This window comes from Leucopleurus acutus, assembly GCF_964270905.1.
Source record: "Leucopleurus acutus genome assembly, chromosome: 1".
In the NCBI taxonomy this organism is placed as follows: Eukaryota; Metazoa; Chordata; class Mammalia; order Artiodactyla; family Delphinidae; genus Leucopleurus; species Leucopleurus acutus.
This window is the reverse complement of record NC_139142.1, coordinates 165,599,187-165,625,857: the sequence shown is the minus strand read 5'-3', so window position 1 is coordinate 165,625,857 and position 26,671 is coordinate 165,599,187. Positions and strand designations below refer to the sequence as shown.

Sequence of the window (26,671 nt, the reverse complement as noted above, 5' to 3'; positions counted from 1 at the left end):
TAATACTCCCCATCTTCTGAGGGATGCTAAGTGGGAGTGAATGAGTGGTACTCATACCTGAGTGGAGGAGGGCTCCAGCAGCTTGGACAAATTGGAGAGAACAGTGACGAGTAGGAGGGCTTCTTTGCTGTTAAAGTCTTCTTCTTGGCTGCTAAGTATATTCAACAAGGACCTCTGAGAAAGGAAAAGTATACACAGAAACATTAGCAGACATGTTACTAACAGGGAGAAGAGACATCTACCTGGAGATTCCTAAGGCTGGGACAGAAAGGATTCAAAAACACCAAAAATCCGGGGCTTCCCTGGTGGCGCAGTGCTTGAGAGTCCGCCTGCCGATGCAGGGGATAGGGGTTCGTGCCCTGGTCCGGGAAGATCCCACATGCCGCGGAGCTGCTGGGCCCGTGAGCCATGGCCGCTGAGCCTGTGCGCCCGGAGCCTGTGCTCCGCCAACAGGAGAGGCCACAACAGTGAGAGGCCCGCATACCGCAAAAACACCAAAAATCCAAGAGGATAAAAGCTGAAAATAAACCTGGCTTGAATAGGTGGTTTCTTACCCTGTTTCTGATTCTAAGTCTAAGTGTTCTCTTGAGAACTATGGACTCCTTCTCCAACCCCCTGCCAAATGTACATCAGGAATGAATTGTGCACCCAGTTTTTTTTCTCTTTGTTTTGGCCGTGCCACACAGCTTGCGGGATCTTAGTTCTTTAACCAGGGATTGAACCCGGGCCCATGGCAGTGAAAGCACTGAGTCCTATCCATTGCACCGCCAGGGAATTCCCGTGCACCCAGTTTTGGGTGGTTCGCAACTCCCTGAAGCCCATCCACTGACCTCAGGGCTAGACCACGCCCCAATGCTGGTATTCCCTCACCACCTGAAACACTGTATTTTGTCTGTTAGTCTCTTCCCACTATAATGTAAGCTCTGTGAGGGTAGGGTTTTGTCTCTTTTATCCCTTGCTATATCGTCAGCACCTGGAACAGTCCCTGGCATATAATAGGAACTTTAAAATTATGTATTAAAGAAATCTTCTGTGATAAAAGATTCTGATATTGTGACAACTAGTGGTTAGAAACTAATAGGAGAGACTTCCCTGGTGGCGCAGTGGTTAGGAGTCCACCTGCCAATGCAGAGGACACGGGTTCGAGCCCTGGTCCAGGAAGATCCCACATGCTGCAGAGCAACTAGGCCCGTGAGCCACAACTACTGAAGCCCGCGCACCTAGAGGCCATACTCCGTAGCAAAGAGAAGCCACCACAATGAGAGGTCCGTGCACCATGACGAAAAGTAGCCCCCACGCTCTGCAACTAGAGAAAGCCCATGGGCAGCAAAGAAGACCCAACACAGCCATAAATAAATAAATTTAAAAAAGAAACTAATCGGCTTCACTGTCCAGTCTTTATGCAATCTGACGGACAATGCCAAATTACATTTGCATGCATTAATGGGCTCCTGGCTGTCTCTCTGTATCAGCTCAAACAGTGATTCTTAGAGGCAATGACTCCTGCAGGTTGGGGTGGCTTAAATACACATCCTTCCTAGAATCCTTTCAAATGCATTCTCTCTCATTCTAAGAGCTCTGTCTTGTTGCTTGAATGATGACCCAGAAGAAATTCCTGTTCTACTTGCTCACTGTCTGCCCATTCTCACCAGCTGGCCCTGCTAACAGTCCCTTTCCAAGGACCCTCACAAAGTACTGCAGTTTCCCAGGCTTCTCACCTGAAACTGCCGGATCTGGAATGCTGCTCTTTGAGTGACACTGACTTCCACCTCTTCCTCCTTATCTGTGGCATCTAGGAAAGGAAAAGAACTCTATCTTCTTTGAAATGGGCTTGGGCTTTTTTTTTGCCTTTTCATACTAAAATTTTAGGAAGCCAAAAAAGTCTGGAGGCAGATTTAATTATATTCCTAACATTCTGCAATTTCTTAATACTATATTCCATTTTCCAGTCACTGTTTGTGAATAAATGTAATCCAGTAAGTGTCAATTCTGAATCCACTAGATGTCACTCCTTACCAACATCAGGACTTCTCAGGTGTCCTCTGGTAGGTTAACAACTAGAATCAAGAGGTTTGGTTAAGAAAGACAAACTCAGAGCCAATTTATCAAAATTGAAATGCCCACCCAGAGCCCTGAGAAACTGATGAATCTTGGGCTGGTAGAACTGTTGCACGACACTGAATATTTTCTGCAAACCCTCCAAGCACAGTAGCGAGATGCTCTTTCCTTTCTCTTTCTTTCCCGACTCTTCCACTGAAGTAGGAATTGAAGTGTATCTCCAAAGCAAGACCCTGGGGAAAAGTGATTTTATTTTCAAAGTCAGGTTCACTAAGGTACAATTTACATACAGTAAAATTCCCATCCTATAGATGTATAGTTCTATAAATTTTGACTAACTTACACAGTTGTGTACTCAGCCCCACAATCAAGATATTTCCATTACCCCAAAAGTTCCCATGTGCTCCTTTGTAATCAATTATTTCTCCTCGATTTTCCAAGGAACCACTGGTCTGTTTCCTGTCCCAGTGGCTTTACTATTTACAAACTATCATACAAAAATGGTATCATTCATTATGCAGCCTTTAGAATCTGGCTTTGCTAACAGCATATGCTTTTGAGATTCACCTATGTTGCTGCATGTATTGGTAATTTGTCCCATTTTATTGCTGAGTAGTACTCCAGGGTATGGATGTACCACAGCTTACCCATTCACCAATTTATCCATCCATCTATTGACAGACTTCTGGGTTGTTTCCAGATTTTGCTGTTACAGATAAAGCTGCCATATACAAACCTTTGTATCAACATCTACTTTCGTTTCTTTTGGGTAAATACCTAAGAGTGGGGTGGGAATATCATATGGTAGGTGTGTGCTTAACTTCTTAAGAAACCGCCAAACTATTTTCCAAAGTGGCTGCACCATTTACATTTCTGTCAACAGTGTATAAGAGTTCAAATTCTTCCACATCTGTGACAACACTCTAGTATGGTCAATCTAAACTTTTAGGCATTCTAATAGGTGTTTACTGATATCTCATTGTGATTTTAATTTGCATTTACCTAGTGTTTAATTATGTTGACCATCCTTTTGGGTTCTTATTTGCCATCTATACATCTTCTTTGGTAAAGTGTTCAAGTATTTTACCCATTTTGCAATTTGATTGTTTTCTTAACAAGTTTAAGAGTTCTTTATATACTCTGGTTACCAGTCCATCATCACACATGTGTTTTGCAAATATTCTCTCATCTGTGGCTTGTCTTTTCATTTCCTTAAGAGTGTTTTTCAAAGAACAGAGTTAAATTTTTTAAAAATATCAACTGTGCTTCTGGTATTTCATCTAAGAAATTTTTACCTAAAACAAGGCTGCAAAGCCTTTTCTGTCTTCTAGATGTTTTACAATATTTGGTTTTACATTTATGTCTCTGATCCATTTCAAGTCAACTTTTTGTATATAACATGAGAAATGGATAAAAGATTCATTTTTTCACATATTCATGTCCAACTGTTCCAAAACTACTTGTTGAAAAGACTTTTCTTTCTCCATTGTCAAAAGTCAAGACCATACTTGTGTGGATCAATTCTGAACCATCTATTTCTGTTCCATTGATTCTAGCAATACCACACTACCTTAAACACAACAACTTTATAGTAAGACTTGAAATCACATAGTGGGAGTCCTCTAACTTTGTTGTTTTATTTCACATTTTAGTTACTTTAGGTCCTTTACTTTTCCATATAAGTTTTAGAATAATCTTGTCAATTCCTACAATAAAGCTTGATAGGATTTTGATTGGTATTGTGTTGAATCTATGGATTAATTTGGGAATAATTCACACCTTGACACACTGAATCGTCCAATCCCTGGACACTGTATGTCTTTCCATTTACTTGGGACTTCTTTGATTTCTTTCATTAATGTTTTAGTTTTCATCACATCAATCTTGCATGTTTTTGAGATTTATCACTAAGTAGTTTTCATTTTGTGACACTATAGTAAATGGTAGTTTTTAAAATTTCAATTTCCAGTTGTTCACCACTAGTATGTACATAAAAATACAGTTTTCTAAAAAACTGACCTTGAATCCTGCAACCTTATTAAACTTACTTAATAGATCTAGTGGCTTTAAAAATAATTCTTTGGAAATTTTTATGTAGACAATTATGTCTATAAAGACAGTGTTATTCTTTCTTTTTCAATCTTTTGTCTTTTATTTCTTTTTCCTGTCTTACTGCACTGACTAGGACCACCTCCAGTATGATTTTGAATAGTAGTGGTGAAAGCACAAGGGGGAAAGCACTGAGTCTTTCTTCATTAAGTATGCTGTTAACTATAGGGTTTTTGTGGATATCCTTTATTAGACTGAGAAAATTCTTTCATTCCTGGTTTGCCAAGAGATTTTTTTTTTTTTTAGATGTCGGGGGTAGGAGTTGATTAATTAATTAATTTATTTTTGCTGTGTTGGGCCTTCGTTTCTGTGCGAGGGCTTTCTCTAGTTGTGGCAAGCAGGGGCCACTCTTCATCACAGTGCGTGGGCCTCTCACTACCGCGGCCTCTCTTGTTGTGGAGCACAGGCTCCAGATGCGCAGGCTCAGTAGTTGTGGCTCACGGGCCTAGTTGCTCTGCGGCATGTGGGATCCTCCCAGACCAGGGCTCGAACCCATGTCCCCTGCATTAGCAGGCAGATTCTCGACCACTGCGCCACCAGGGAAGCCCTTGTCAAGAGATTTTATCATGGTTTATGTTGAATTCTGATTGCCTGCATCTACTGGGATGAACATATGGTTTTTTCTTTAGTCTGTTGACATGGTGAATTACACTGATTGATTTACAAATTGAGCCAACGTTGCATCCTGGGAAAAATTCCACTTAAATGATAAGTTATTCTTCTTATAAACTGTTGGGATGAATTTGCTAATTTTTTTACATCTATATGCATGAGAGAATTTGGTCTGTACTTTTCTTATTAATGTCTTTGGCTGGATTTGGTATCAAGGTAATTAACACTGGTCTTATGAGTTGGGACATGTTCCCTCCTCCATTTTCTGGAAGAGTCTGCATAAATTGGTGTTATTTCCTAAAATGTTTGGTAGAATTCAACGGTGGAGACATGCAGGTCTGCGGTTTTTGTTGAGGGAAAATTTTGAATCACAAATGCAATTTCTTTAATAGAGATAGGATTACTCAGGTTACCTATTTTTTCTTGAGTGAGGTTTAAAGAAATTCATGCATTTAAGTTATGAAGTTTATTGGCATAAAGTTAACATTCTGTTATGAATCTTTAATATGTGTAGAATCAGTAGTGATGTCTCCTCTTCCTCATATACCTGGTATTTGTAATTTGTGTCTTCTTTTCCTGGTCAGTCTGGCTAAAGTTTATTGAATTTATTGATCTCAACTAGATTTTGGTCTCATTTTCTCTATTGTTTTTGCTTTCTTTTAAAAAAAAATTTATTTATTTATTTGGCTGCACTGGGTCTTAGTTACGGCACGTGGGATCTTTGTTGCAGCATGTGGAATCTTTCATTGCGGCACATGGGCTCTAGTTGTGGTGCGTGGGCTCAGTAGTTACAGCACAGGCTTAGTTGTCCTGAGGCATGTGGGATCTTAGTTCCCCAACCAGGGATCAAACCTGCATTCCCCTGCATTGGAAGGCAGATTCTTAACCACTGGACAACTAGGGAAGGCCCCTGTTTTTATTTTCAATGATTCTACTTTTGTCTTTATTATTTCCTTCCTTTTGCTCACTTTCATTTTAACCTGATCTTCTATTTTCTTAATGTAAAAGCCTACATTAGAGATTTCAGATTTCTTTCTAATATAAACACTGATTGTTCTAAATTTCTACCTAGACACTGCTTTAGCTGGACCATACAAAATTTGGCACGCTCAAATGTTCATCTTCATTAAGATATTTTAAAATTTCTGACTTTCTCTTTGACTATGGGTTATTTAGAAATGCATTTAATTTCCAAATATACGGGGATTATCCGCATATTTTTGTTACTGCTTTCTTGTTTAATTCTGTTGTGGTCAGAGAACACGCTGATTTCTATTTTAAAAATTTGTTAAGTTTGTTTTATGGCCCAAAATATTGGTCCATCTTGATGAATGTACCATAAGCACATGAAAGGAACGTGTATTTTGAAACTTATTTAATGTTCTATAATGTCAATTAAATCAAGCTGGATGATAGTGTTGTTCAAGTCTTCCACGTCCTCCCTGATTTTCTATCTATTTCTACTGATTACCAAGAGAGGTAGATTATTATTTGTATATTTCTCCTTCAGTTCTATCCATTTTTGCTTCAAGTATTTCGAAGCTCTGTTGTTAGGTACATATACATTTAAAATTGTTATATCTACTTGATAAATTATTTAGTCATTATGTAATATCCCTCTTTATTCCTGGTAACAGAATAACGTTTTACATGTGACTAACAATCCACACCAAAATATGACTAGGAAAAAGAACCCAATATAGTGACTGTACTTTCACCTTTAGGGCAATGCCCAACCTCAAACCCACCTTCATCCCCACCCCCAATTTCTTCTCTTGGAGACTCCACAGCAAGTGGAAACGGTTTCTAAGGGTGAGTGGGGCTTACCGAGTTATGTCACAGAGGTTCTGAAAGACCTTCTCTGGGTTTTTGCCATCAGGGCCACTCACATGCCCCATTTCCTTTAGTTGCTGTACCTTCTGCAGAGCCACACTCACTGCATAGCGCATAAACTCATTGCTGGACCTTAGAACAGACAGGCTCTGTTCATGACTTTGGGTACTGTCCCTAGAGAGAGAAAAAGAGAAAGATTCCTCTACAGCTATTGGGACCTGGAATTAGGTTTTCTAGAGACTGTTCAGGGTAATAGTACAGAGCAAGCTCTAAATGACAGACTCTAAGCAGCCCATGCCAGAGTCACTGCCATGGCTGTCCTACAAATATCATTCTCAGTGTTACCTCACTTTCTCCCCCTCCCCCACTCCTTTAACTCTGATGAAATTTAAATGTCTTAGTTTTCTTTAGTGGTTTGTTGTTGTTGTTACTCTTCTGTTTTTTTTGGGTTTTTTTGCGGTACGCGGGCCTCTCACTGTTGTGGCCTCTCCCGTTGCAGAGCACAGGCTCCAGACGCGCAGGCTCAGTGGCCATGGCTCATGGGCCCAGCCGCTCCGCGGCATGTGGGATCCTCCCGGACTGGGGCATGAACCCGTGTCCCCTGCATCGGCAGACGGACTCTCAACCACCGCGCCACCAGGGGAGCCCCTTTGTTTTTTTTAATTCAGGTTTTTCTTTCTTCTTTTTTTATCTGTTAGCGTGTTTGAGTTACTTAGGTTGATTTTCTTAGAACACATTGTTGGAATTCATCCTATTTTTTCATTCACTAGTCCATTGTTTCTGATTTTTCCTTTAATAATTCAAAGTATCTCTTTAATGCCTAGGTAGGATTGTTCTGCCTTCATTTCAAGAAAATTACAAACCTCCTACCTTACTTCTTACTGTATATGTGCTAAGAACTGTGTGAATCCAAGCTAGGTAATATCAGTGAGCCTGGGTAGGTATTTTTATCTTCACCACACTGCTGTCTTTAAGCACTCTGTTAGAACCTTACCTGAAAAGAGCGGTGAGAAGATCAGACACAAATTTCATGGACAAAAAACTATCATTTGTTTTGTTGGCCATTTTAGTTTTGCCTTTACCAGCTTTTTCATTAAGGATGTCAGAGAGTTCCTTGTAACACATAAATAAGCTCAGAACGTCCTCAAACTTATTCTTACTGTGTAAAAAAGAAAAAGAGACCATCAAGGACAAGCATCAGAATATTGTGGTTTATTTTCACAAACAGTAATAAAGAAATCACAATGCTTCTTTAGATTTCATAGTTTAGACCCAACATTACAAATGAATGGATCTTCATTAACATAGCACTCCCAGGTCATACCAATCTGGGTTATTTCTTTTCTTCCCTTATTTATACCAGTCACTGCAGAGAATGAAAGTTCAATACTACCACCAATCAAAATTTCTCTGTTAAAATCAGGAGTTCTTATTATGTTCAGGGTCTGGGGAATTTTGAATACATTAAAGCCTGCTGGAGGGACAAAATTCACCAGCCTCTTTGGCATATGCTTTGGTGTTCCCTGGTAGAAAGAACATAGATTGGTCTTAGGCTACATGTCCATTAATAGATAGTGTATGGTCTGTGGTCTGTTCATACCTAGCATATTGTGTTAAAAAAAAAAAAAACACACACACACACACACACATAAAATGAACTACAAGTAGAGTCACAGCAATACCTTACCTGAAATTACTTACAGAGAAATTATATTCTATTAGAACCTCACAAACTCCCATAACAAGAAAAGCACAGATATTGTTTTTGATGCCAATACCAGTGCTCTGAGAAAAATCTGCTGATTTGTCCTAAAAAACAGAAGATAAAATTAATAAGCTACTAAAAACCTCCATTATTCAACACAGCTGAGACTTAGCAATTACCAGTTCAAAGTCCTCTAGTTCACTCTTAATCATTCTACTAGTAATAGACTCCAACATATCATCTAAGTCTTGGTAGAATCCCTCTTCTTCCTCCTCCTCTTCTTTCTGCTGTAGGGGCATCACTCTACTCTTATACCAGGCCAAACAGTGTTGAATACAACAAAGCAGACAATCCTGCAGAAGAAAATAATAATTGAATATTCTTGTTAAAGGATAACCTATGAAGCTGTTGATAATCAACAAATAATCCTTATCTATAAGGCTAAAGTAAGTTATTCATTAGCATCACAAGTTAAGTCAATCTGGATTAACAAAACTGGAAAAAAAATAATTGAACTAACAGAGGCATTGTTTTCTGGCCTTTCCCAAAGGCACTGGCTTCATAAGTAGCTGACACCTAAGAATGCAACATCAGATGTGCTGCCTCTGATTTGGTACGAACACCATGGAGCCAGGCTGTGAAATTAAATCCTCTCTAGCTCCTTTGAGTCACAGAGGCTATTCTAAAGATAGGGGTTTATGTTGAGGGAATCTTTGGGAGACCAATCTTTAGCATCTCTGATCCAGGCTGAGGACATCTGTTATAAGTCACTTGGGATGAGACAGTTTCAGTTTTTATCTTTTCTTCTCTTTCTGAGGCTAGACAACTAGAATAGAAAACCAACCTGTCCTAGTTCCTCTGAAGGTTCGACAGAATGCCAATTCTAGCTCAGCCTAAATCATATACCCCAGACTAATGAAGCAGGTCCCCTGGGTTCATCTGCTTCCGGGTGACCTCCTTCTCTCCATTCTAAACTATATTTATTTAGTATATGTAATCAAAGAGCCATAAACGGGAGATAAAATGCTCCTTGGGAGAAACAATGGATGCCTTGATTTAGTAAAGTGCTGACATGCAGATATCTTACCAAGAAAACCAAGGTGAAGATGGGTCAGAAAAGATAAGCAGTTAAGAGTTAAGAGTAAAAATTCATTGGGAGTACCAGGAAGAGCGCTTCACAGGGGAAGGTATCTGTTTCTGAAGATCAACCATATCAACAGGGCTGATAGTTTTACTTAAGAATAAAAATAATGGTTCTGGAAGGAGGGAAAAAAGTCTCACCAGTGGTTCCTGTAGAGAGATCTGATCTCCTTGGGTCAGAATACAAGCTTCTAATTTCAGAGGTGGCAGCATATCAGGTTCCGGCTCATAGAATTGTTTTAACTGTGTATGGTAAGGAAAAAGATACCATGGCTCATGAATGTTTTTCACTTTTTTAGCGGGTCAAGCTAATGGCACCTTTAATGCTTTCTAAGACATTATTTCCCAACTGTCCAAAGAACACTGCAGCAAAATTTGTGTTGCTTTGACTCAACCATATCCTTTGCCCTTGCTTTAGGTACTGTACCAACTGAGATCTTCTTTCCTATTTCCACTTCATAACCTCTCCTATAAAACATCATACTCTCTCACACCAATTCCTAAATTTGTATAGGCAATCAGCATTTTCAGTATAGCTTGAAGGTTAAGAATATAGGCTCTAGAGTCAGACTGGCTGAGTCTAAAATCCCAGTACCACCACTTATTAATTCAATAAAGGTATCCATGCCTTGGTTCCTCATCTGTGAAATGAGGATATTTATTAATATAAATGTATAAATTCGTATAAGGATTAAACATGCTAACATATGTAAGGAGCTTCAAATACTACTTGGCACATAACAGAGCTCAAAAAACTGTTAGTTAACTCAGCCATAAAAAAGAATGAAATAATGCCATTTACAGCAACAAAGATGGACCCAGAGATTATACTAAGTCAGACTGAGAAAGACAAATACTATATGATATCACTTACATATGGAATCTAAAATACGAGACAAATGAACTTACTTACAAAACAAATAGACTCACAGACACAGAAAACAAACTTATGGCTACCAAAGGGAAAAGAGGCAGTATAAATTATGACTTTGGGATTAGCAAATACCAACTACTGTATATAAGATACATAAACAACAAGATCCTACAGTATAGCACAGGGAACTATACTGAACATCCTGTACTAAATCATAATGGAAAAGAATATGAAAAAGAATATATATATAACTGAATCACTTTGCTGTACACCAGAAACTAATACAACATTGTAAATCAACTATACTTCCATTAAAAAAAAGGTTATCCTTTTTTTTTAACTTTTGGAGTCTGTAGAATTTTACAGGTCCACATACTAACCTAAGTTGGGAAGCACTGGTCTATGCCTTCAGTCATCATTTGCGATGTTAAATGTGCAAATGTAGATGGACTGATCATTACAGTTTGACAGATACAGTATACCAGGATACAAATTTTATATAGGATCAGGTCCAAGGCCCACTGAAAAGCTTTCGATGAATAGTATAGGACCTTCCAATAATTTCTCCATATCTGAGACCGTACTTTCAAATGGAGCTTCGTTAGCAGAATTATCACAAAGCAATGGCATAAAAAGGACGGAGAGGGAGAGGGAGAGAAAGAGCAGTTCCATTTATAGCAAAATGGTGGACTAGGGTTTAGAGAAATCCTCATGGTAAAGAACAGTAAATAATATTGCATTAAAAATTTTATATAGACATATTTATTAAATAGATAGCTAAGAGGAAAGGAAAAGGAAAGTAAAAAGGAATCATGAAATTAAAGACAAAGCCTAGGGTCCTCATGCGGTGGAGGCTGGATCAGAAACCTTCACATAAAGCTCGAATTCTCAGGAGATATTCTTAGTGGATAAACCTAAAAAATAAATCCAGCATATGGAGGAGGATGGTAGAGGGATATGTATCTGCTTAACTGACCCCTGACTTTAGGTGAAGGGGGAAAAATGTCTCTCCTGGGACTTTCTAACCACAAGCCAGTCTCCAAACGTAGATGGGGTAGCATTCACACTACCTGTGTAGTCCGAAAAATCAAAAGCCAAAAATCTAGCTGAAAGTTTAAAGAAAGATAACATATAACTTTGAAAAAAGTTAAGGGAAAAAAAGGAAATAGAGACAATTTCAAATTTTACATAAACTAGACAAAGAGGGAACATCCCTAAATCATTTTATTAATAAGCTCATACTAAACCAAGGAAGTTCAGTATAAGAAATGAAAATTACAGGCCATTCCCTCTTATAAACATATATGTAAAAGTCTTAAATGAATACCAAACCCAGTAGTGTATAAAAAAGGTAATATATCATCATCAATTTGAGTTCATCCCAGGAATGCAATTTTTTTTTTTTTTTTTTTGGCCGTGCCACACGGCAGGCAGGATCTTAGCTCCCTGATGACCAGGGATGGAATCCACGCCCCCTGCAGTTGGAAGTGCGGAGTCTTAACCACTGGACTGCTAGGGAAGTCCCCCCACCATGTTGCTTTAAAAGATTAAATAATATAATTCATCACAGTAATAGGTTAAAGGAGTAAAATCATAACGGTCATCTCAATAGATACAAAAATGTATTTGATAAAATTCAACATACATTCAAGAGTAAAACAACAGATCTGAAATGGCAGAGGAGAAAGTAAACTTGAAGACAGATTATGAGAAAATATCAAATCTGAAGAAAACAGTGTAAAAATATTGAGGAAAAATGGGACAAGTCTCAGAGATGTGTGGAATAATATCAGGCATTCCAACATACATACCAATGAAGTCGCAGAAGGAAAGGAGAGAAAAAGGGAATAGAAAAAAATATTTGATGAAATAATCAGTGGACATTTCTCAAATCTGGTGACAAGCATCAACTTAGAGATCCAAAAAGCTTAATCAACTCCAAATAGGAGAATAACATGCTTGGACTCTTGAGCTACACGATCTGAGTTCAAATCCCAGCTCTGCCACTAATTAACTGTGTGACCTTGGGCAAATTAAATTACTTAACCTCTCAGACCCTTAAAATATAAATCTGTAAAATGGAGATAACAGTTTTTATTTCACAGGGTTTTGTGAGGACTAAATGAGATCATCCACCATATAATGCTTCATAAACTGCTTGGCCTTCTATAAGTGCTATAGTTAGGTACTGTTGTTATCACTATTAGTACATAACAGTATCTTGAACTCTCTCAATATATAAAAAGATTCATGTAATGAAATATTTAGCTATAAAAAGGAATGAAGCACTGATACATGCTACAACATGGATGACCCCTGAAAACATCAGGTTAAGTGAAAGAAGTCAGTCACAAAAGACCACACACTGTATGATTCCATTTACATGAAATGTCCAGAATGGGCAAATCTATAGAGACAGAAAGAAGATAAGTGATTGCTTAGGGGTAGGAGGTTGGGGGAAGGATGGGAGAATTAGAGGGTGGTAGCTAAATGGCGTAGGGTTTTTCTTCCTGAGGTGATAAAATGTTCTCAAATTGATTATGGTGATGGTTGCACAACTCTGCAAATATATGAGTTATATTTTTTTAAATGGGTGAATTGCATGGTACGTGAATTATATCACCACAAAACTGCTATTAAACTGTTATTAAAAAAACATTCAAATAAATTCTTAATGAATAAACGTTGAGTAAAAGGTCTTATTTACAGCAGATATTCTCCAGTTGAATTCTTCTCATCTTGATAATCCTCTGAAATATTTCATAATTTAAAGCTTTTTTTAAAACTGAGAAATACAGAAAATAACCTAATAGACATTCATTAATATGTCACTCAGATTTAACAAATGTCAATATTGTGCTATATTTTCTCCAACTCTCTTTGTCTTCTTTCAGAAATAAACATAACAAATAAAGCTGCTGATGGCCTCTGTACAAATGGTTCTTCAGAACGTCCTTCTAACTTAGGATGCAGACTGTTAACTGAGAGGGATAACTGTCAGATAATGGCAATAAGTGGTGATTAAAATAAAATAACATGAAATAGCATCACATACCTCAGGCATGGTCACAATGCACCACTGCACTAGTTGGGAACTATTTCATATTTTGAAAATTATGAAGAATGTCAATCGCCTCTTAATTGCCTTAGTATCTGTTCCCTTATATCCATAAAAATACATTTTACCTGTGAGAGCAGAGTTTGCATGATTGAATTAGCCAGCTGAGAATTTCTTCGAAGGACATCATAGAACCCCTAAAAGGAATCAAACAGAGGACAAATAAGCTCTTTGATGAATAAATGAACAACAATATCCTAACAGATTTAGGTCTATGATCCATTACAAGGTAATTTTTTTTTTTTTCCAGCATCTGTAAACTACATTTACTGAGTGCTTACTGGGCACATCAGATACAAAAGAGTTGGGACTGGGGCAGGTAAGAACTTAAGAAATTAAATATACACATTAAATTTACCATGAATTTAACTACTAGGGAAGTACAAAATTTGTACAAGTTATACTTTATAATGAAATTTTGATGTCTGTCCAAAGGGTAAGTTATACATACAATGCAGTAAAAATGTTTTAAAATTGTGCTTAGTATCACAGAACTACCCCGAAATGGGTTGATAAAATGCCTATACAGCATTATACAGATATATTTCACATTAAAGATTGCTTGTAAAGTACAAATACTTTGACCCCATTGCTGAGAAATCTATGGCTGACAACTATATGTGCAGTTCCTCTAAGAAACATCGCAGTATTTGTAGTCCATCTCGCCTTTAAACTCCACCTTATTTTTAGTTTCACTTACGAGTTCTCTTCAGAACCGTTTATATTTCTTTTGTCTGATCATCTTCTTTGAGTTTCCTGATTTCATTTTTTAAACAATTTATAGTTTCACGACTTGCTTTTAATCTCTTTAAGCTCTGCAATTTCAAAGTTTGTTTTTTTTCCCCACAGCTTCTAATTTTTCTCTGGTTTTCACTTCAAGTTCTGCAAATTCTGTTTCATGCTTATAGGCTCCTAAGGTAAGCTGACGAGATGTTGTTGTTAATAATTATAGCATCACTGCTGTTGGGTCTTGAAATATCATTTCATCATAGAACTCTGAAACCACTGTCTTTTTTCCCAGCATTGCACTGGTGTCTGATTGAAATAGCTTTTTTTTTTTTTTTTAAATTAATTTATTTTTGGCTGTGTTGGGTCTTCGTTTCTGTGCGCAGGCTTTCTCTCGTTGCGGCGAGCGGGGGCTACTCTTCATCGCGGTGCGCGGGCTTCTCATTGTCGTGGCTTCTCTTGTTGTGCAGCACAGGCTCTACACGTGCAGGCTCAGTAGTTGTGGCTCACGGGCTTAGCTGCTCTGTGGCATGTGGGATCTTCCTAGACCAGGGCTCGAACCCATGTCCTCTGCATTGGCAGGCAGATTCTTAACCACTGCACCACCAGGGAAGCCCCTGAAATAGCTTAATAAACGATACGGGGTTACAGGTCTTCCATTAGGATCAATGAAAAATATTTTGATGATTATTTCGAATTCACCCCAACCTGTTTCAGTAATTTCAGATGGAGGCTTAGTAACAACTCTTAAAGGATTGCCATAGCTTTCATAAACTTAACTTAAATTGGATTTTCTTCACATATGCTGACATATCCTCATTTCTGTATGGTTTTACATATACTGTCCACTGATGGGTGTGCCCATCCTCTTCTCTTTTCTTTCCAAAATATGGGGCAACATTACCATGAACTATTGGTTTAACGACAGTAACCCCCTTCACTCTCCCGCCGGAGTCAGGTTCAAATTCGGCCATTCTCTTGAACATACTGTCCTACGGAAGAAGCCGCCGCTGCCAGGGAAAGAGACTGGGGCCAGCGGACTCGCCGCTGTGCTCCTCCCGCGCGGGCCCAAGGAGGAGGGTTTCTGGCCGAAGGAAGACGAGTCAGCAGTGCTCAGGGTGCTGAGGAATCACCAACGCCTCACGGCAGAGGGCGTCACGGAAGCCCATTCAGCCCCACGCAAGACGGGAAAGGTGGCGGCTACAAGGTAATTTTTAAAATTTGGAGGTAGATAAGATTGCGATTTTTTTTTTTTGAATATGGATGACTGTGCAGAAAAGAGTTATCATTAACACAGTGGTCTGAGATTGCTATCCTTAGAAAGGTCTGCTTCCAAGGTTGGCCCTTGGCTGGTGGCTGGGAATTTGGCTGGTAAACAGTTTTTTCCTATACTGATATAAAACTCCCTAAACAATGAGAAGCTTACTGTGCCTAAACTGTTTGTACAAACAATATAGTTTATGCTGAAAACCTGATTTCCCTCTGGGAGTTAGGAATTTTGGTACGTGCTAAGTAAGGGTGCCTATGTGACCAGCTGCCAATAAAAAGCCTTGAGTGCTCTCTAATAAGCTTCCCTAGTAGAATACGCTTTGCATATGTTATCACAACTTATTTGAATATGCTTTGCATACGTTATCACAACTCATTTGCTGGAAGAATTAAGTGCATCCTGTGCAATCACACTTGGAGCGGACTCTTAGAAGCTTGCACCTGGTCTCCTGTGGACTTCACCCTATTTGCCTCTCGCCTCTGCTGTTTTTTGCTTTCTATCCTTTAAGTCTAAATCTCAGCCATGAGAACAAATTTATGCTCAGTTTTATCAGTCCTTCTAAAGAAATCTTTAAACACAGAGGTGGTTTTGGGGACCCCCAATACAACAAACAATTGTTCCAGCACCGTTTGTTGAAAAGACCATCCTCTCTCCACTGAATTACTTGGGATTTCCGTGAAAACTCCACTGACCAGGGACTTCGCTGGTGGTGCAGTGGTTAAGAATCCGCCTGCCAATGCAGGGGACACAGGTTCGAGCCCTGGTCCGGGAAGATCCCACATGTCACGGAGCAACTAAGCCCGTGTGGCACAACTACTGAAGTCCACCTAGAGCCCGTGCTCCACAACAAGAGAAGCCACTGCAGTGAGAAGCCCCCGCACCGCAACGAAGAGTAGCCCCAACTCACTGTAACAAGAGAAAGCCTGTGCATAGCAATGAAGACCCAACACAGCCAAAAAATAAATACATTAATTAAAAAAAAAAAGAAAAACCTTAACTGACCAACTTTATACTTGTTCAGTTGTTTTGTTTATTTTAGGTGGTTTACACTCCACATTAATTTTATTATTATTATATACATTTTAAAATGTATTTATTTATTTTTGGCTGCATTGGGTCTTCATTGCTGTGCACGGGCTTTCTCTAGTTGCAGAGAGCGGGGGCCACTCTTCGTTGCAGTGCACGGTCTTCTCATTGCAGTGGCTTCTCTTGTTGTGGAGCACAGGCTCTAGAGCACAGGCTCAGTAGTTGTGGCGCACGGGCTTAGTTGCTCCGCAGCATGTGGGATCTTCCCGGACCAGGGCTCGAACCTGTGTCCCCTGCATTGGCAGGAGGATTCTTAACCACTGCGCCACCAGGGAAGCCCCACATAAATTTTACAATCAACTTCTTAATTTCTACAAAAAGAGCCTGGGATTTCATTGAATCTACAGATATTTCTGAGACTTAAAAACATTAACAATATTAAGCATTCTCATCTGTGAACATTGCATATCTCCCCATTTATTTAATTCTTCTTTAATGTCTCTCAGCTATTTTGAGGTCTTCAAGTGTACATATCTTGTGCATATTTTGTTGAATCTATCCTTAAGTATTTTTTTTATCTACTATAAATATTGCTTTCTTTCAATTTCAAACTGTTCATTGCTAGAAAATGGAACTGTAATTGATTTTTGCATGGTTACTGATCTTGCATACGACCTTACTAAACTCATTTTTCGCAGACTTTTTGGTATTGTCTATGTACACTAAGTGAACAACACAGCTTTACTTCATCCTTTCAAATCTGTGTGCCTTTATTTCTTTTTCTTGCCTTGCTGCATTGGATCAGACCTTCACTTTAATGCAGAATAAAAATTTTGAGGACAAATATCCTTGTTCCTGATCGAAGGGGAAACACATTAAGTGTCTCACTATTTATATCAGATGTAGGATTCATAGACACCCTTTATCAGGTTGAGGAATTCCCCTCTAATCTTAGTTTGCTAAGAGCGTCTGAGAGTTTTACCACAAATGAATGTTGAACAAAGATATTTTTAATTATCATAAAAATTCAATGCTTGCCAGAGTATGCCAGTAGACTTTAAAATGTTCTAATCTTTAACCCAGCAATGTGGTCAAATATTCAGGTACAACAACACTCATGGTGAAAAACTGGAAACAACAGAAATGACCCAGGACAGTTAAATAAATCACTGTATACACAAAGAACACTTTTTAGCATTAAAAATTATGTGTCAAAGAACATTTCATGAAATAGGAAACTACATATTACAACATAATATTAAGAGATAAAAGCTAGATAAATCTTATGATTCCAATTTTGTATAAATATACATATATGAGTGCTGGGATTAGTAATAATATTTTTAAAAATATTTTCCTGGGGCTTCCCTGGTGGCGCAGTGGTTCAGAGTCCGCCTGCCGATGCAGGGGACACGGGTTCATGCCCTGGTCCGGGAAGATCCCACATGCCGCGGAGCGGCTGGGCCCATGAGCCATGGCCGCTGAGCCTGCGCTTCCGGAGCCTGTGCTCCGCAACAGGAGAGGCCACAACAGTGAGAGGCCTGCATACAGCAAAAAAAAAAAAAAAAAAAATCCTGTATTTTCTATATTTTCTACAATAAACCTGAAAAATCCGATGTCTGGTACAGTGCCTTGCAACCACTGTAGCTCAATAAATGTTATTTTAAAAAGGGCAAATAGGGGCTTCCCCTGGTGGCTCAGTGGTTAAGAATCCGCCTGCCAATGCAGGGGACTTGGGTTCAAGCCCTGGTCTCGGAAGATCCCACATGCCGCAGAGCAACTAAGCCTGAGCGCCACAACTACTGAGCCTGTGTTCTAGAGCCCATGAGCCACAACTACTGAGCCCACATGCTGCAACTACTGAAGCCCGCGTGCCTAGAGTCTGTGCTCCACAACAAGAGAAGCCACTACAATGAGAAGCCCGCAAACCACAAGGAAGAGTAGCCTCTGCTCGACAAAACTAAAGAAAGCCCGCGTGCAACGAAGACCTAATGCAGCCACAAATAAATTTAGTAAAAAAAAAAAAAGGGCAAATAAAAGTATTACAATAGCTGTTCTCTGAAATGACTTCCACTTAATCTACTTGCTAGATCATCTAATGCTCTCCATCCTATGAAATATGTATGCTGAAGTACACAGCATACTAAATGCTAGCAATCGTAGTGCAATCCCTCATGACTGCAAACTTTTGTTCCCACTGGCTGAATTATATCCTAATCACAAGTCAGTAGTAATACTTGTTCTCTCAGTTTTTGCTAATTGTACCATCATTGTTAATTATGTGATCTAATCAGACATTCTGTAAACTGTTGGAAACCAAGTGCAAAATGAAAAAGAAGTTGTTTCTGGGAATTCCCTGGCCGTCCAGTGGTTGGGACTCTGCACTTTCACTGCCGAGGGCACAGGTTCAATCCCTGGTCAGGGAACTAAGATCCCACAAGCCATGTGGCATGGCCAAAAACAACAACAACAAAAAAACGAGAATTTGTTTGCATAAAAACTAAGTTGAATGTTTTGGAAAGACTTAATAAAAGTAAATCTCTAAAACCAATTTCTGATGAATTAGGGGTAAGACAATTCTAAAAACTTAGGGGAAAAACTGAACATATCTAGAAGATTTCTATACTAAGACTGTATCTGAAGTGTTTTAAAGTTTTTATCCTACTTTACATAAGCAAAAACTTGAAATTATAGGCAATACATTAAAGTTATGGCTTGTTTGAGAGACAGGAAGTTCCAAATGGCAGACTCATACTCAAAACCAAAAGGACTTGGCCTTAAAGCAAAAGACTGGTAAATTAACAGTACATTTAAATATTTCAAATTAAAATAAAACATTTAAGGTGTTTTAACTATTCTTTATGATTCCTCACCTTAAACGACTTTTTGGCTAATCATCACTAACTACTGGTCCTAACTGCATTAAATAAGAGCATATTTACTGTACTTTGATAATCAGAAAAAAAATTATTAAAATTAAAAGGATTATTAGCGGAGTTGGGGAGGGAAGTACTACATCTCTTCACTCTGCTGATTTACCTCATAAAGCATGAGTCGAACATCAGCCTGCTGGCCTAAGCATCTCCTCAAACTATCCATGATCTCAAGGCAAAAGGTTTCATTGGCGACAGAATTGTAACGGCTATGGACATCCACATGGACCTGAAAAGGAGAGAGGCCAGTTCATGTCTATCTTACTAGAGTAAGTAGTTTCTATTAAGGGGGTAAAATGAGCTGATGTACTTGGTCAAAGAACCTTACATTTAGCTTTCCCCATATGCCAAAACCCAGGACTGAGGCAGATATTATAATCATTATTAGGCCATGATAAGTTATCACTCTTATTCTAGTTTGGACTAAGAGAATTTTCAAGCACTTAAAAAAATTAACTCTTCCTTATTCCTTAAGATTTTCCTTGGCAATGTCACCTGCTTAGGAAGGCACACAGATTATTTCATGCTTCTAGAATTCAGTAGTCATAATAAACTTGATTTTACATAAAAGGTCTAAAAGACTTCCTTACATGTCTTCAATAGCTAGAAGAACTGAGCTATTTTTGGTTCCGTGAACTCCTGAGAGGTTTAGGGGTAGGTAGTTATTTTCTTCAGATATGGACTTGACAAAGAATAACACTGCTTGTTTGAGTCATATAATAAATTCAGCCATTATAGACCAAGAACTCCTAATCCTCACTTCAGGCATCTTAGTGAGGAAGTTAATACTGACTGAGGTCAAATCCCAGTTCTACCCATTACTGGCCATATCACCTTGGGCAAGTTATTTAACCTCTCTCAGTCTCAGTTTTCTTACCCTTAAATTGGGGATAATAACAATACATAAATGATACCCAGTGTTCCTAATATTTAATCTATGCCATATGTTATAAACAAAAGTTTTGTATAGTTATACCAGAGCAATAAAGGATTCTTAATGAAACTAGTAAACAGATACGTCTCTTATTATAAATCGTATATTACTGAATTTAAATGACAAAGACAATTTTATTGCTGCAAAACCTAGATTATCACGTTACTGTAAAATGTTTTGTTTTCTCAGGTTACAGGTTTTAATAGATGTACAAAGTAAATAAACTATTAAAACTGGGGACAATAACAGTATTTAGCCTCAGAGAATTGCTGTGAAGATTAAATGAGAAAATAAATGTAAAGCACTTGGCATAGAGTCTAGCACAGTGCTGTCCAGTAGAAACACAATACAAATCACAAATGCAAGCCACATATATAATATTAAATTTTCTAGTAGTCAAATCAAAAAAGTAAAAAAACTGGTGAAATTAATTTTAATATTTTATTTAACCCAACACAGCCAAAATATTATCTCAACACATAATCAAAATTAAAAATTATTAACGAGATAGTTTACATTCTTTTATCTCACACAGAGTCTTCAAAATCCAGTGTGTGTTTTACACACAGAGCAACACTCAATTTGAACTAGCGACATTTCAATCAATATTCAGTTCAACAGCCACCTTGAGGCTAGGGACTACCATATTGAAAAGCACAGTTAACACACAGCAAATTTTCCATTAAAAAGTGTTAGCTGATATCATCATCATCATCAGACTCTCAGTTTCAGGATCATTTGTACAACCAGAACAGGAGTAAAAGAAGAGTCTGCACATCATCAGCTCCTGCATCAGTGCACACACTATAAGCTGGTGTGAAAAAAAATCCTTACCTGGCTAATACCAATAGACTGACTGCACTGAGAAGACGACAAGCTGCCTAAAACTTTAAAGTTCTTCAGGAGCAGCAAAAACCCAGCAACTGCAGATTTTCGGGCATCAAGCTGGCTAGCTCAGGAATAGACAGAGAAGTAGTTACCAAACAGTACTGATTTCACAGGAATAGGCTTCTGGGTCAGAAAAATTCAGTTAGTTCTGTACAGGAAAGGAATATGTATAAACAATGAAGCACAGAGCAAAATAAATTGAATTTATATACTCAAAATAAGGCATTGGGGCTTCCCTGGTAGCGCAGTGGTTGAGAGTCCGCCTGCCGATGCAGGGGACACGGGTTCGTGCCCTGGTCCGGGAAGATCCCACATGCCATGGAGCGGCTGGGCCCGTGAGCCATGGGCGCTGAGCCTGCGCGTCCGGAGCCTGTGCTCCACAACGGGAGAGACCACAACAGTGAGAGGCCCGCGTACCGCAAAAAAAAAAAAAAAAAAAAAAGGCATCGGCTGTTCACAGCAATTAGTAGTATAGGAATTCAGCTGAATTTTGCATTATCTACTTAACCTCATGGCACTATCTATACTTTCTTCTATCCTGCTGACAAGTCTATGAGGGAAATGAGAAAAAGAGCGCTGAAAGGCTGTACAATGGGTTGATAACTCAAATGTAAGTACTAAATATAGCAAAGGAAATTGTTGATTTTCTCTGAGTTTAAAGGAGCACTTCCTTTCTTCATAGAGGAGTGTAGTGCTTGGTGCCTTATAAACCCTCCATCCAGAAAAATGATACACTCATCTCACTGAGGCTCAATGATTAGTGCATGTTACAGATGCTACAATATACAACCTTGGCCTATCAGACATGCTTTTGGGTAAGGAGTAACAACAAACTGTCAATTCTAGAATAGGGATAAACAGCATATGGCTACTTACTAGTTGCTCCTCTGAATATCCATGAGTGTATTATAATATGGCCAATGTGATATTAATTTGGTATCTTATCCTTAAAGTAACAAATGCTTCCCACATATTACCCATCTCATAGTATCTTTAGGAGATGGTATTATCATCTCTAAGTTTGGGTTAGGAATTTGCATGACTGCTGTGAACAGGCTGTACTAGAGATGACTGCAGAGAGGACTCTAAGTAACATTAGAAAGCATCACTTCCTCAGATCTCATGGGAGGCTACATACCTGGCAAACATAGCTTTCCGAAGGACAAGTATCAAGGAGTCTCTTATTGACAAGCTGACTTTTAGAAGGGGCTGAAAGAGGAAGAATCAGTAAGTAAAAACAGCAATTTGTTTATTAGCCTTAGCACATTTCTACTCAATACTGTTACCATTTGGCTTTTATAAGAAAGTTTGGCTCTGTTTTATAAACAAGTTGCATTGTTTATTACACTTAGTAATAAGGACAATTTTATATTTTGAAATGCTAAATTGAAACTAGTTGTGAATACCTTTAAACCTACTGTCCTCAATTAATAATTTCCTAAGAGCCTTTCAATTACTTCACTAACTTGAAACTGAATCAAAGGAGAGAGAATAGCACTATGAAGAGGGGGTAAACTTGGAAAAGAGACTCTATTTTAATAGAAAGTTTTATGTTCTAGAATCAAGGAAAACAGTATTTCTTACACGTATATGTGTAAGAAATACATCAGACCTCCACTCGGCAGTTCAACCTCAGTTGTGGTGAGCTCTTTAGGAGTCAAGACTTACCTGCACTGCCTTCATCAGCCCTTGTACGGTTTGAAGGGGCAGAAAGGACAAATAGTCAAAAGTTTCTGTGACTTTAGAAGAACAACTTTGAAGAACTAAGGGTGAATACATGATGATATCTGAAAGCAGGTCTGAAAAACAGAATCTATAATCAGTTGCCTCAAATAACTAAAAACATTTCAAATAAAAGGAACATAAAATGGAGAAAGAAATGGTAAAAAGTTTTTTGTTTCTTTCTCAAATAAGTCAAGTACACTGCAACATAGATTTCTACTGATTCTATGTATTAAGACTTTAAGGTCAATGTAACCAGGATACTTGTAAAATTTCTTCTGGTGATAGTATAAGACTACAAAAATTAAACTGTCTAAAAGAAAGGAAGAAACCCATTATACTGCCTGAATAAGTAGCACACATTGTTTTCATATTTCCAAACTGAAATAAATCAATAAATATTTATGAATTTCTATTATATGCAAGCATAATAATATGGTCCTATAAGGAATATTCAAAAGCACAAAACCTGGTCTCTCTTCCTTCAAGAATGTTAATTTAGCTGGAAGTGAAGAAAAAAATATTTTAAAAGAATGAAAGAAGTAATAGAATGATACCAAAAATCTAATAATTCCAAACATTGTTTATTGTCTAGCAAATGGTAAAGAGAGAGTTTAAACAGGAGCGCAAAGGAAGAGATCATTATGAGATGGTGTGCTTTAGGAGAACAAAGAGAAGAAGGAATTTAAGCTGGATTCTAAAAGACGGGTAACATTTAGATGCACAAAGAACTGGAAAGAACTATTATATTTAAAGGGAAAAGTACGAGTAAAAGTACAGGAAAGGCAAGTGTAAGACATATTCAGAGGATGATGGGGAAATCTGTGGAGATAGGGTGAAGCATTCAGAAAAGTTAATAATGGAAGTTAATGCTGGAAAGGTAGGTTGGATCAAATTGTCAAGGACTTTTTTTGGCCGTGGCACGTGGCTTCTGGGATCTTAGTTCTGCGACCAGGGATCAAACCCAGGCCCATGGCAGTGAAAGCACTGAGTGCTAACCACTGGACTGCCAGGGAATTCCATCAAGGACTTTAAATACCAGGGTAAAGAGCTGGTAATTTATGAAAGGAGGTATTAATGAGTTTTGAATGACAGAGTGGTATTTTAGGAATACTGATCTGGCGGCAATTTGTAGGCAGAATCACTGCAGAGAAAAAAGAAAGCAGGGAAACCAGTTAGGAAGCTGTGGTAGTAGTCTAAATGCAAGGTTATAAGACTGGGAATTAGGCAATGGGTGTATGTGTGTGGGGGAGGGTATAAAAAAGAAGGAAGAGGTAACAGTATGAGGGAAAGAATGAAAGAACTTAGGTACCAAGTGTATTTGAGAAGATTAAAAGGAATTCTAGCCTCTGAGACTCAGAGCCGTGTTTCAGATAACAGAAACAGGGACAACGGAAAGGGGAATTTGTTTGAAGGCAACAGTATTGCATTTGAAATAAAAGGAAAAAAAATACTAAATGGAAATATCTAGCAGGAATGAAGTCATTGAAGCAGTGAACTAAGGAAAGAGGAGAGTCTTGACATAAAGATTTGGGAGCCATGCCCACAAAAGACCCCACCAAAATAAGTGAAATCATGAGAAGTGGTATGATATCTGCAAGTAAGATAACATATAAAAAGAGGGACAGACACTGCCCACCAGGATGGAGTAAGAGTAACCAGATTTATCTTCCCACTTTAAACATCTACAAGAAAATAAGCCAAATTACATGAAACAACAATTTTCAGACACCAGACACGAAGCAGTACAGACAATGATCCCTGAGAGAAGGGAAATAAATGAGGAGAGGCTTATAATAATTGCCCCATCTTACTGCCTGGAGGGTTTCTAGGCAGTAGCACAGAGAGGGGAAACTCAGAATCCAGCGGTCTTCCTGAGTTACAGAGACAGAGTTGACAATTCAGGAAAGCTAAGGCAGCTAGAATTCATAGGGCAGAGTACCAGAAAGGAAAGAGCTGCATGGAAAGAGGGCCCTGGAGATGTGCAGGTAGCTCCCCTTGTATGTTAGCTGCATGCTAGTCAGTGCATCTGTATGAAAAAACAATCTAAGTCAGGGAAAAAATCACAGGCAAGCAGTAGGCAAATCCATTCTCAGAGGTCATAAAGGACAGGAAATAGTTTATAGTCACAACATCCACAGTGGAGACACCTCATAATATACAAGGAGCATTGCTTTAATTGTAGCACCAAGTTGGCCCTAGATTAAAGGCTGTCTGGTCTTATATAACACAACATAAAAATAATCATAAAAAGGATTAAATGCTTTCCAAGAAACTTAAAGCTCAATAATATTGGAAGGAAAAAAAAATCCAGCAAATTAACAATGTGAAGTTCACAGTGTCTGCCATCCAATCAAAATTATTCATCAGGCAAAGAAGCAGGAAAACACAACTCATGACGACGAGGAAATAAATCAATAAAAACAGATCAGAAATTACACAATGATAAGAGTTAGTAGACAAGGACATTAAAAGAACTAAAATAAATATATGTTCAAGAAGGGAAGGGAAGGGAATTCCCTGGTGGTCCAGTGGTTAGGACTTGGTGCTCTCACTGCCAGGGGCCCAGGTTTGATCCCTGGTTGGGGAACTAAGATTCTGCAAGAAAATGTGGCACAGCAAAAAAAAAAAATAGTCAGGGAAGCATGTTAAAAAAAAAAGACAGGGAAGATATGGAAGACATAAATCAAACATCTAAAAATGAAAATTTTAATGGATAAGATCACTGCAGAAGATTTGGGAATCTGAATTTACAGCAATAAAAACTATCTAAAATGAAACACAAAGTAAAAAAGACTAAAGAGGGCTTCCCTGGTGGCGCAGCGGTTGAGAGTCCGCCTGACGATGCAGGGGACACGGGTTCGTGCCCCAGTCCAGGAAGATCCCACATGCCGCGGAGCGGCTGGGCCCATGAGCCACGGCCGCTGAGCCTGCGTGTCCAGAGCCTGTGCTCCGCAATGGGAGAGGCCACAACAATGAGAGGCCCGCGTACCGAAAAAAAAAAAAAAAAAAAAAAAAGAAAAAAAAAGAGAAGGGAGAAGAGAAAAAAGGGAACAAAAAACAGACAAAGTAGAAAACAAATAGCTGGATGTTAATCACATTAAATGTAGATGGCCTGCCCTGATTAAAAGTCAGAGACTGTCAAATTGGATAAAAAAAAGTAAAACACAATTGTATGTTGTCTATAATAAAACGCAAGTTAACTATATAAAGACATAAATAAGTTAAATCTAAAAAGATGGAAAAAATATACCATGTTAACACTGATAAAAAGAAAGCTGCAGAGGTTATATTAATATCAAAGTAGACTTCAGAGTAAATAATATTGCCAGGAACAAAAAGGTCATTTCATAAGAATTAATGAATCCATTAACCAAGAGGACATAACAATCCTTAATGTTTATGCCCTATAATAGAGTTTTAAAATTCCTGAAGCAAAAACTGATAGAACTGAAAGGCACAGACAGTCATTTCCATAAATACAAAGTCAGAGATTTCAACACCCCTCTCTTAATAGTTAACAGAATAAGTAGACAGAAAATCAGTAAGGACACAGGAGACTTGAATAATCTGAATTCAGTGATTTATAGAAAACTACCTAATAATAGAATACATATTATTTTCAATAGCATGGAGAACATTTATCAAAATGAACCATATTCTGAGAATAAAACAAGTCTCAATAAATTTTTTAAAATTCGCATCATACAAAGTATATTTTAT

The 26,671-nt window shown here is 38.3% G+C and overlaps 1 protein-coding gene and 1 pseudogene across 3 annotated transcripts in view; both read right to left on the bottom strand.

The window, feature by feature from the left end:
* The window catches only part of FANCI (FA complementation group I), a 76,678-nt gene that overhangs the window by 12,050 nt on the left and 37,957 nt on the right, over positions 1-26,671 (bottom strand). For both annotated transcript variants that reach the window (XM_082855019.1, XM_082855020.1), the window contains exons 15-27: positions 22,895-23,025; positions 22,365-22,435; positions 21,173-21,287; positions 19,511-19,633; positions 13,518-13,586; positions 9,599-9,700; positions 8,497-8,670; positions 8,300-8,421; positions 7,607-7,771; positions 6,607-6,786; positions 2,125-2,291; positions 1,719-1,792; positions 58-174 (exon numbers count right to left, since the gene is read on the bottom strand). In XM_082855019.1, the coding sequence (XP_082711145.1) occupies positions 58-174; positions 1,719-1,792; positions 2,125-2,291; positions 6,607-6,786; positions 7,607-7,771; positions 8,300-8,421; positions 8,497-8,670; positions 9,599-9,700; positions 13,518-13,586; positions 19,511-19,633; positions 21,173-21,287; positions 22,365-22,435; positions 22,895-23,025 (1,610 nt within the window). The remainder of the gene's footprint in view (positions 1-57; positions 175-1,718; positions 1,793-2,124; positions 2,292-6,606; positions 6,787-7,606; positions 7,772-8,299; positions 8,422-8,496; positions 8,671-9,598; positions 9,701-13,517; positions 13,587-19,510; positions 19,634-21,172; positions 21,288-22,364; positions 22,436-22,894; positions 23,026-26,671) is intronic.
* Positions 14,111-15,161, bottom strand: LOC309959035 (YEATS domain-containing protein 4-like; annotated as a pseudogene). The gene is made up of 2 exons: positions 14,801-15,161; positions 14,111-14,497 (listed from the first exon to the last, which is right to left on the bottom strand). The product of its transcript is annotated as a YEATS domain-containing protein 4-like (transcript).